A 12,028-nucleotide genomic window follows, 5' to 3' on the forward strand; every position below is an offset into this window, starting at 1 on the left:
TTGTTTTTAAATGAAATCATCAACACCCAAAAGTACAAAAAAAAACAAAAATCTGATATTTTAGTATATTAAAAAAAAATGCATTTTAAGTTCAATCAATGGTCCAAAAATGCTGAATGGATACAAATTTCTCTACTAAATCTAAAAAAAAAAATGGAACAAAAAAAAAAAGTTATAAAAAATACTATTATTCCCAAAATACCAAATGTGGGCATGATTTTCATTAACCAAGCAAGAAATATCCAAACATAAAATCAAGAAAACATGAAAGACATAGATAATATTACCATGCAGATGTGGCTACACATTAGAACATTCCATCAGCATTTTACATTAATGTAAATATTATGACATACATAATAAGACTGCTTTTAAAGCAGTCTTCTGACACGAGGACAAGGGTATTTTTAATTGTCACAGTACTGGGCAGCTGTTTAGGAGTCAAGCAGCCACAACTGTGAAAACACAATTCAATCTCTTGGCGTCGTTTGAAAATGATTAGTTGAAGTTGTACATTTTTTCAATTTGGCAAAAAAAGAAAGAAAGAAAGAAAAAAAACTACTGTGGATTTAGATCAAGTTCTACTTTTTTTTCTTTTTCTGCAAAACAAAAAAAAAAACATCTTGATCTTGTCTCAAAAAAACTAAAAGGAGCATTTTGTCAGTGTAAGGGGTTTTCACTAGAAGCACCCAAAGCACTTTAAATTCTTATTTAATCCATGCACAAAGAAAATAAAAAACATATAGAGAAGTACAGCTTGAAACTGGCAAGTACAAGCAAGTCATTGACATAAATTAGCATTTGTGTCTCTATCATATTTTCAGTACAGAAAATAATGTGCATCATGTATCACAAAGCTTTGGAGATGAAATAAAAAAAAAAAAAAATACATTCAAAATTCAAGTGCAGTTGTCTATGGAGTGCCCTTCACTCCCCCATTCAGCAAGCAGGCAGGCATTTTTAGACGCCTACATGCCACGCAACGGCGGAATAATGAAACTCCATGAAAGAAAGGAGACGGGGCATTAAATTATGTTTATCTGAATGCCGGCTCACGCGGCTGCGCAAATGTGCATTTGAGTGACGGGGAACACAAAAGCCCCACAGCAGAAAACACTTGACTGAGATCCAGCAAATAGATGGTGTTCCATTAGAACATTGCAGCTCTTTTCGAGAGTCGTTTCACCCATCAATTGTGCAGCGAATGCTCAAAAAGAGAGGCGAGGAATTTTCAAGATATTGTTCCCTTGCAAAAAACCTACAAGTACAAAATAATGATTAAATACAGATAACGTTCATCGGTGAAGCCCCATGTTTAACTTTTTTTTCTTTTACAGCATGCAATGAGGAGCACAATTTGCTGCTCCCATGGCAGCCACAAAACACAGGTGCTGGAAAATGAAAACAAAACATACACACGAAATAAAAAACCCCCAAAAAAAAACAAAAACAGAAAGCCGCCCGATGGAAATTTAGTTTAAGCTTTGCTAAAGAAAGTGTTAAAATATTATCTTAAGCTCAAGGATACCCACACATGCCAGAAAAAGTTCACCACTTTGCTTTTGTCTTTTTAAAACACAGTAGCAGGTGTGGGGTGGTTTCCCTGGCGACCAGCTGCATAATAACACAACCCGACCTACGAGAGACCTCATTCAGGTGTATTTTGAGTGACAGACTGTGACAGGGAACAGGTTCTCTTTCAGCATGCATTTTTACCATGAACTCCGAGGCAAAGAGCAGCTCTGGTGCGAATTTTCAGATTAGCATGAATGAATCCAGTGCCGACTTCATTTTCGCTACAGTTTTGGCATTCAAAACCGGTCCGCAGTCCATTTCCACGAGCAAACAGATCCGTAACCAAATACACCACCAATTATAAACCAACTGTGACTAGAGTTTATTGATGTCATTTGTAATGCACATTCTAGGGATTGTTTTTCTATGCCGCTGCAGAGGCTTCAGTCTTACTTTCCCTCTCCGATTTCCCTCGTGTGCGAAATCTAGCAGCTCGCGCCTGGGTTTTATGTGGAGGGGATAAAGTCGCTACTAATTTTAATGATTACAATATTAAAAAAATATTGACGTTTTTATTATTGTTGTGTTTTTTATTTAAACACTAAAAGCATATTTGGCCAGCACACACACACACACACCACTTTTTGATTGTCCGTGAAGCGCAGCAACGATGACTTCACCAGAAGGCTGTAAAAGTAAAGCAGGAGTCTTTCAACCACCAAAAGGGCACCGAGTGTACAAAGTAACTGTATTCTTGACTTTCTAACTACGCAGCGAAGGAAGCGACATCAGCAGTCCTCTGCCTCCAGTAACCTTGCAACTGCTGCTAAGAAAATAAAACTTTTCTGCAAAGTTGAATCATTGTTCAAAGAATAGATGCAGCAAATTTAGACAGAGAAATTCTCGCTGACCTTCACAAATAAGAGTTTAAGGTACGAGTGCTTTGGCGTGGATTTCGAAAAACGGACTTTAAAGACAGTTTAAACAAAAAAAGAAAGACGACTGACAAGTCTCACCTTGGCTTGTCAAAACACAGCTGTCTGATTGCTGGGGGCTCTATGGTCTGCAGAATGCAATTAGTCTTTTAATAAAGAGACAGTTATGAAATACTAGTAAGATCAATATATATCAGTACTAGTACTAACAACCATATAACGAATAGACACGACATGTATGATACAAATATTTGCATTACCACATCGCTACTGAAGATTGTAATTTGTTTGTGACATTAATTTAATAACATGCTGGCATGCTTGAATTCATTATCTTTAATATGCATCACTTGTACAAACACAGAACAATCAGAAAATGCTCGGTGCTCAGTGATTTATGACTGGCAGACAGAATTTAAACGGCTACATATTTGTCCATTAAATATTCGACAGCTGTTGGACTTCTTTTTATTTTCCAGCAGTATAAGTTTCATCGACTCCACGGATATCCAGCGTATACGTTACTGGAATTACTTACTATTTCTTCCTAAAAAAAAAAATGTTGACACAAACTTGATATATTTAGTTTTTAGCTTCATTTTAGCCGCATTTTTTTTTGTTTTACAGACAATCCTAATAAGACTCTTAATATGTGTCTGATGTTAATGACGGTATATATTACTAGATATGCTAATAGTAGGTAACATTTATGCTGCAGGAAATTGGAATAATCCGTGCTAGTATAATCCAGCTTGTATTTTAAAAATTAATGAAAAAAAAATGCACACAACAATCATTATCCAAATACTTCCTACGTTTACATCCATTTGAATAGCCTAAAAATATATGGAATTTTACGCTCAATGTTTCCTCGTCCTCAACTCTGGACATATTTTTGTGATCGCCAGAAATTCCTGCGTCCCCTTCAGAAAACGAGAGAGAGAAAGAGAGACCGAGAGGAGGGAAGGAAGACAGGATAGGAAAAACACATTTCACTGGAGGATTTGACGGGATAAGCAAAGCAGTAAAAGTGCAGCAGAGTGAGAGATAAAGGCAGCAGAAACCTAAAATCAGGGATAATGACAGCAGGCTAAGCCAGAAACATGAGCTCACATGAAAAACACTCACACAACAAAAGCAGTAAAACGTGGAACCATTTCATTAGCGTGTATCTCCTGTAGTCATTGGACGGCTGGACCGCAGAGACCAGCACTTTGACCACAGACTGCTTGGGGCCTGGTTGCCAGCTGTAGGGATCCCACTAACACAACACACACACACACACACACACACACCACACACACACACACTGCTCAAATGCTCACAGGATAACCAGGCTGTCTGGGAAAACACACACATGCACATTTCTCTTTGGTATGTAAATAAAGCCAACCAATGTGAACCCAACGGAGTCGAATAAACTGTTAAAAATGGGTTGCGTCTATCACAATATCACTCCTGTAGAACAAGGGAAGATGAGCGCCATCACCGTGCAGCTTGATGGATGGACTTTGAGAGGAACCAGGCTGTGGTTATCATGGCCGTGTCTGGAGCCCGAGCCTGTTAGTGCAGCCTGTCAGCCGGCACGGTGTAGCTGAATGTCAGCTCTGCCATTTTATTACAAATTAATGAGGCGAGGCTAGAGATCTGAATGTAACCCCGGCAAAGTGTGACATCGAACACGCTGAAGCGAAAGACGGACTCGGTAATAAATCTGAGGGCAAAACCAAAGATCCCAGCTCGCGAGTGGATCCGAGGATAACGCGTTACGCTTTTTTGCTTGAGTATTAAATGAATTTTATCAACGTCTTTGCCCTGGAAGAATTACTACGTCCACACTGTAATCTGTAATTTGTTCATTTTTGAGGTTTCTTTTGGGGGGGAAAAAAAAAAATAGTGGAGGGAAAGAAAAATACACAATACACAGCAAACTGTAAAAAAAAAAAAAAAAAAGAAGAGAACTTCTACTTTAATAATTTTCGGCTTCAACTATAATGCACAATGTGCATTATAGATGTAAATCCTTACATTTTCCTTTGACTTGTTTACCGCGTTTGTTTCCCTGCCAATCCTTTCCCTTTGTCACTCATTCTGTGCGCCTTTCTGTAAAGATGTCCCTCTTTTTCGTAACAGGACTCTGCTCAGATTGAACGGTGCGCCCTTTCTCCATCTGACTGACAAGACTTAGCAGGTGGTGGGACCCATTCGTACCCACAGTACTGCAATCTGCACAAGGCTGTAACTCAAGCCTGCGTCCCAAACACAGATGCAAAGACACAGGATTTTTTATTTTTTATTTTTTCCGGCGTGCATGCCTGTGCATTTCTTAAGTACACATAGACCAAAAAGTCTTTACGCGTGCAACACCCGGAACACCAATTGGTAAATAAACACAAGCGGTGCTGGCGCTATCTCCTTGTTGTGGCCTTTAGAGCTCTGATCATAGTTTTTGATACGGATGCATTTTCTTTACGGGAGATATGCCACATTCCAGCGAACGATCTTGGGAGAAACCCAAGGATGAGGAACGAGGCAGCATGAGATTCCCAAGATGTGGTGCGTTTGATTAGAGATTCTACAGCTTCACAGGTTTTAGACAAACATTTACGGACAGCACTACGTCTTAAAGCTTTATTTAAAACATAAGTTATACGAGCTAAGTTTAGTGCCAAGTTATGTTTTTTTTTTTTTTTTTTTTTCACTTTTTTTTACTTCTACACTTCTAAACATTTGTTTACCGTTACTTTTTTTTTTTTTCATTTTGATACATAGTGAATTCACGGAATATAAATCAGTTAAATTTAGCAGTAGTTTTCTCTTATCCCCACCTATCTATACGTTTTCCCAAAACATTTTTGCCTTACTTACAACACTCTTCCCATCAAAGTTAGCGGATTGTTTTAAATACTTCAAATACTCTGGGATCTGCATCTCTGGAATTTATAAACAAGGTCAATTTTCACACATCCTCACTCTTGCTTTTTGTTTTGTTTTTTTGTTTCTTTTTAGTTAAAAACATAGCAGTAATGAGGTTCTTTTAATCTCTTCTTCCCACAGCTGTTTCTATTTATCCGTTTCCATCAACCTTCAAAATAAGAAAGAAGAGAAAGACTGCATGGAACGAACGAACGAACTGTGTCAGAGACAACAGGAACTACAAGCTCATTTCTCTACCCAAGCACTGAATTAATGCTCAGTTTAATTGAAGTTAATGTCGATGTGAATAATGTAACGGAGGAGTATTCTCGGGGCTTTATTGCGCAAAACAATACACCTCTTTGCTGTTCTGCTCTTAAAAGAACAAGCTGGTATTAGCTGGGCTGTCTGCTTCAGTTGTCATCCTGAAGCTACACCACGGAGCTGCAGCTTGTGTCATCATCATCATCATTTAAGGTAATCATTTAAGCTTTATTTTCCAGTTCAAGATTATATATTTAAATATAAACAGCTGATTTTGGCTTTCTTGTAAGCGCTGGAAAAGCATATTGGCTTTCTTTCTGCCAGCTGACTGGTGGTGCACAGGCCCATTGCTGTAATGCTCCAAGCAGACAGAGAACAGTTCAGTCATTTCAGCTCTTTGATTCACGAAAAGTCGTACAATCCGGCAAAACGGCAAAGCAAAACATTTAGGCAGCTTTTAAGCCACACCTTTTATATCCCTAGTAACCATGCCTACCACAGAGACATCAAAAAGACATTTCCACCAATTAAAGTAGTGGCAATTTGCTTAATATTTTGTTCCAAAAAAAAAAACAAACCAACAACAAAACTAGTGACTTATTTCTTTATGGCTGGCTTTTGTTTTTGCAAGTTGAGCTGTGTCATTGCACAATTATCTGTGCGGCGACGAGAGTCAGCACAAACGCGTATGCTTACAGATTCATCATACCGTCTTTCAACTTGTGGACCAGAGCGGTGGGAGCTTAGCAAACTCTGCGGTCAGGGTTTGTGAGTGAGTGCATGGAAATGAATTACATTCAAGTTAAACGTGGGGGCATACTGCAATGGAGGCTACTGGAAAACATTGGTTGTGCCATTGAGATGTGGCTGCGTGGGAGCAAAGATGAAGGTTTAGTAAGTGTGTGAGTGTGTGTGGGTGTCTGTCAAAGTACAGTTGCAAAGACTAACAACCGAGGAAAAGATACGTATTAACTGACCTGCAATCAAAGAGACAGAAAAAGGAGACGAGTTAAAAAAAAAAAAAAAAAAAAAAAAAAAAAAAAGCCCCCACACACAGACTTCTTAAAGATTGCACTTAGGGTTTGTGGTGTTGTGGCTCCTTCAGAGACGACTCGGCCACAGGAGAGGGAAGGAAAGAACTATGAGAACGAGAGGAAAAGGAGGGAGATGGAGGCAGGCATCTCCAAGGTTGGCGCGTTGGGAGTACACCTTGTAATTATCTACATCCGCTCTGTCAGCCGCAGCCAGTAGAACGGACAGATACAGACGGGAGACTCTCCAAATGTGATACTCACATGGTAATTCACACATCAAAGAAAAAAAATAGGGGAGGCGGGGGGGGGGGGATGAGAACAGATAAACCAACACACATGCAAACACCCACAAACATACAAACTGCACTTATCCTACTGGAATTCAGTCACTCCTAGACATATACAGGCTTATTATGGGGCTTAGAGCAGACATCCCTGAGAGCAGCTCCACACCAAGTGTATTTAAAAGCCAACTGCTGATGTCTAATCCCTTTCACAGTTTTGTTCTGTCTTTCTTATTCTTGCTTTGATTGATGAGGAGAATGGTGTGAAGAGGTCGTGTGGCAGGGTCACCTAACCCTAACATCCAAACATTTTTTTTTTTTTTTTAGTCTTGCCTTCTTTTTCAATTGCTAAAAAGGTCCAAAGTTTCAAAGTTTATGCCATGTCCACTTCCACTGTTGGCATGTCTGTGCCTCGGCTGACCTTTAGGGGTCAGTGTTACTCCTGATGGCTACCTACAGTGTGCAGATTGCAACTGAGGGATCCATGAGACTGTGGGTACGGCTTAATCCACAAAAGTGTACCACTGACTCCTGTAATTCTTATGGTAAAACAGCAATCTTAAGTCAGCTCCTCTCAGTTGCTTCCCTCAAAGTGGAATCGTTTTAATCAGCAATCCAAACGAGTTGATCTGTGGCGAAGTGAAACGTCTTCCTAGCATTTACCTTCACCCCCGTGTCTTCCTTATTATATTAGTCAAGGTGAGGAAGTAAGCAGTGCTGCAGTCTCAAGGAGAAGAGAAAATCATTAACTGCCGTGATCATCGCAGTGTCCCCCGTGAAATGGCAACCTTTTCGCTGAATGTCTAACTGACCCCACTGGGAAATCATTTACTCTCCACTCGCTCTGCCAGAATGTCCCGGGAGAGGTCATTTTATCTACCTGTCTCCATTTCTCAATCGTTCTCCGCCGCAAACTGCTCACTCTGCAGTCGTTTGCCTGTCCTTTCCTAGACGATAAGAATTCTTCACTTGGCGTGTGACTATCAAGTCCCTCGGGGGGCTTGTCATCAGCTCTCATTTGAGGCTGATTTCATGGGACTCCGCTTACATGCTCTGTGTATATCCGAGTACCCGTAATCATACACTTGCATAGCTAATGAGACCGTCCTGGGAGTCGGAGTGTGCTCATCCTGCTCTAGAGGTTTGCTTGTTTGACTGTCCTTCCCATGAGAAGTCCTCGTTTTGTTTATTTGACTGAATTTCTAGTCTGGCTTCACGCAGCGCAAAGGTGATGACTGACACTTCACTTAACAACCAGTCTAGTCTCCCTTCCTTTTGCTTCATCCGTTGTACGTCCGGCAGCTCGTCTTCCAATAAAAATGAGTGGTTGCACCCTCAGTCCTCTTCCACCTATTGTTTTCTGATGGACATCCAGAGAGCCATCAAACACCTGTGGAGACGAAACGCACAAGTCGCCGGTGAGGTGAGCGGGCAGCACGAAGGAAGTGGCACACGACGCGCTCTTGCGAGCCAACAGCTGACTATGATCACACGCTCAACAGAGGATTCGACAGCCCAATAAAAGATCCCAAATTCGTGAGCTCATGCATACGCACAAGAACCAGGTGTCTGAATATATGAGGACATGCAAGACCTGACACATTTGTTGCACACAAGCCGAGACACCTCTTTCGGTCCAGGGGGAGGAAATCACAAGAGAGGGTGTTGAGTGCTCACACCAAGATCTAACAAGAACATTAGCACAAACAACATGACTTTTAAAGCAAAATGCATGATTTATTTATTTATTTTTTCCCATTACAGTATTGTATATCTCGCAAGACGAGAAGCAGACCTGCTTTCTCAATTCGACAATGCACATCCATCACCCGGCACAGTCTGTCAATCCGCACTTTGATGCTCGGCGACACGTCTCTTGTCTCGCCCTTTTGTCGGCAGCATGTTCACTTGTCAGACGGAACGTCATAGAGGATCACAAAAGACTAGATTTACATTCTCCAACCAGATGCCTGCATGCAGAAGAGCTGACATTTTCCCATCATCCCTAAAAGCTTGGCTTCGTGTGAAGTGATGCGACAGAGCCCAGGGGATGTTTGACATGAAGCAGGTAAGTCCAACAATCGATCTTCCCATGTCATCACAGTTTAAAAGCCTCGTATAACGACTTGTGAAGGAAACTCAACAGAACAAACACTGAAGTCATTGACATTTTTTATTTTAGCCCAAGGGCATGTGGAATAGTATCCATTTGGAAACTGAAAGGATGATAAAGAAAACTATACTGCCCTCAAAATTACAACTTTCCCTCCATCTAAAGAATAAAGCATGTTATATAGCAGGCCTCTAACCATAAGTTGCGCTAAATGTCTTGTCTAAACATAGAGATGAATTGGTGACAGACATCATTTTCAAACCATGCTTAAAGCCAACATCTGATTCTCCTTCAGAAAAGGCAAACACTGAGATTGTCCCCCCCAAAAAAAAAAAAAAAAAAAAAAAAAAAAAAAAAAAACTAAGATTTTGGTGACAATCAAGTGAATGAGAGGACTTTCAACCACACACTCATGCTTTCGGCTGCAAATCGGCTTGTTCATAAATTTTCAGAGGGTGTAACGAAGAGTCACAAGACCACACTTGGAGCAGTGCACTTTCCTAAAAATTCCCCCCCCCTCCCGAAAAATGGCAAAAATGTTGCCGGTTATTTCTGTCCAAGTTGTCTGCTATTACATGGAGCCTGATTTAGTGTAGGGTGTGAGAGAGGAGACGAGATGGGGAAAAGAGAAAGAGGGAGGAGAAGGAGAGGAAGAACCGGCGCTCCGCAGTCTCCCCTCAAAATAACACAGAAGGAGAGAGAATAACATGTTTGCTAGATATGTCAAAAAAAAAAAAATATCCACGTGCACGGTAAATTCTCACTCTCCCTAAAATGTGCAAATAGGTGACAAAAGTTGCATGTAATTGCATTCAAAGTCGTCAACTGTTGATTTCGAGATACGGTAAGGAGATGCATCAAAGAGGACATGCTCTATGTCAGGACCAGCAAGATCCCACCAGCTCTTTTTTTTTGGGGGGGGGGGGGTGAGATTTTGGGACAGAAGTCACAAAAACTGAGGCTCTGCTGCCTGTTCACTGCACTTAACAGGGCTGTACGAGCAGAAGAGGAGAAATGACACAGGGCCAATATATACATTTGACTTAAGGCAGGAGTGCTTCCACAGCATATGGAAACAATCTCCCCATTTGTAGGGAGAATCGCGAATTCTTGGAGACGGTCAGCGTAAGTGAGAGGGGAGCAGCAAGGAAATTGGAGGAAGGAATACGGAGAGGCAGGTCTTGTGCGCTGACCAAGAGACGCACACAGAAGCAGAAATAGACTTACTCTGATAAAGGAAGAAAAAGGGACACTCAGCATGCCAAAGAATAGATGAAAAGAACAGCACTAAAGAGCACCCAGTGGGCAAGAAAAGCAGCTCCGGTTTAAAAGCAAAGAGCACACAAGCAATCCCCATATAACCTGGAGTCAGAAGACACAAGGAATGGGCTTACCCTTGAATGACAGCTTTAGTCTGGGAACGTTGTGCTTGGGATCAGCTCCTCTCCCCGGCTGCAACGTGAAGCACAGCAGCACTACAGTCCGAAGCAGGTAATCCATGGTGCTGGAGTGCTGCTGTCTGGCCTCCAGACCAGGGGGCCACTCAGAGCCCGACCCCAAGAAAGGTGTCCTCTGCTGAGGTGTGCAAGCGCTGAAAGTAGAGGTTCCAGGGAGAGAAAGGGGAAGTGGGAGGTGGGCAAATCCTAGTTGTGCTCCTGGGTCTTGGGAGTGCAGACTGTTGGGGCAGTTCTGTTGCGTGAAGTCGGCAGAGGGGAGTGCAGCTCACATGGCTCCCCGTGCGAAAATCCAAGCTGTATAGTTGACTGGCTTATCTGTCCTCCCCCAGGTGAAGACCCTTCAGCTCGACTGTGATGAGAAGTAGAGGCAGGGTGAAATAAAATCAGAGCACTTATCCGGTATAACAAGGCTATCCTCTTGCTGGAGAGTTTTTCTTTTTGATCTGTTTCTGTCCACTGGCTCCCACTCTTTGAGCAGACACTCACAACAACCCTCTAATCCTTGTGTGCAGCTCCACCAGACTGCGAGAGAGCTACACCATCCACAACGAGGGAGGGGAGGGGAGGCAGAGCAGCTGAGAGAGAGAGAGAGGGAGGGAGAGCAGGAGGAAAGAGGAGGTGGGGTATTACTTGAGAGCAGTGATGAAGGCAGTGTCATAGAGAGGAAGTAGAATGGTTAAGATTTATAGTCTTGACTTTTCCGCACTCGTTTCCTTTGCTCTTTGTCGTTTTTTTTTTTTTCCCCCCCTCGTCTTAATTTATTCTCCCTCACAGCAGTGAAACGCCTTCCCTTGTGTTAATTCCTCTGCCACTAACTGACCATGAAATTTAAAGTTTAATCACTGGGTTCCCCTACCTGGTTTATTAGGGTGCTTGAAAAGCAGAGTTAATCTACTCGAGAATAAAAAAAAGAAGAAGAAAAAGAAAAAAGGAATCCAGGAGAGGGAGCTGTCAAAAAAATTAATGAAACCCTTGACTAAAAGGAATCTTTCAGATTTTGCATGCATGAGCTTAAATGAAAAGAACATTTTAAAATTCATGAAAGGGTTTGTTTCTGCTATATTTTTATAGATATATTTAACAATGGAGCTTGTAAATAAAAAAAAAAGATAAACATAGTCAATATGCCGTCATCTGTTTAAATATGTAGTAGGGCTGATGTGAAACAATTCTGTCTGAAGCTAGCTCAAATTAAACATTGTTTTAAATAGACCAAAATTTTCCAACTATGAAACTGTTATTCTTTTTATTTTTCTCTTAGGCTTTGTGCAGAATACAAGGGATTGGACATGCAAATAAGCAACATAAAGTCATTTGATTGCTAACCCATGCAAAGAGCCACGTGGCCCACATCATAAACAGCTACTGTACCAAAGGTTTCAGTAGATAATCCACAGTTTCTGCCTAGTAAATTATGTCAAGTACATTTGCTTGATTTGTAGGAGGATCTTGCCGTTTTTAAAAGCAAAATACATATGGGAAAGAGAGAAAATGCTAATTTATTAACAAA

At 41.2% G+C, this 12,028-nt stretch overlaps 1 protein-coding gene across 2 annotated transcripts in view; it reads right to left on the bottom strand.

The window, feature by feature from the left end:
- Window positions 1-11,051, bottom strand: part of sema3aa (sema domain, immunoglobulin domain (Ig), short basic domain, secreted, (semaphorin) 3Aa) — a 35,592-nt gene extending 24,541 nt beyond the window's left edge. For both annotated transcript variants that reach the window (XM_007564025.2, XM_007564023.2), the window contains exon 1: window positions 10,456-11,051. In XM_007564025.2, the coding sequence (XP_007564087.1) occupies window positions 10,456-10,561 (106 nt within the window). In that variant the 5' untranslated portion in view covers window positions 10,562-11,051. The remainder of the gene's footprint in view (window positions 1-10,455) is intronic.
- Between the last annotated feature and the right edge of the window lie 977 nt (window positions 11,052-12,028).

The sequence above is a fragment of the Poecilia formosa genome, unplaced genomic scaffold (genome assembly GCF_000485575.1).
Source record: "Poecilia formosa unplaced genomic scaffold, Poecilia_formosa-5.1.2 Scaffold154, whole genome shotgun sequence".
Lineage (NCBI taxonomy): Eukaryota > Metazoa > Chordata > Actinopteri > Cyprinodontiformes > Poeciliidae > Poecilia > Poecilia formosa.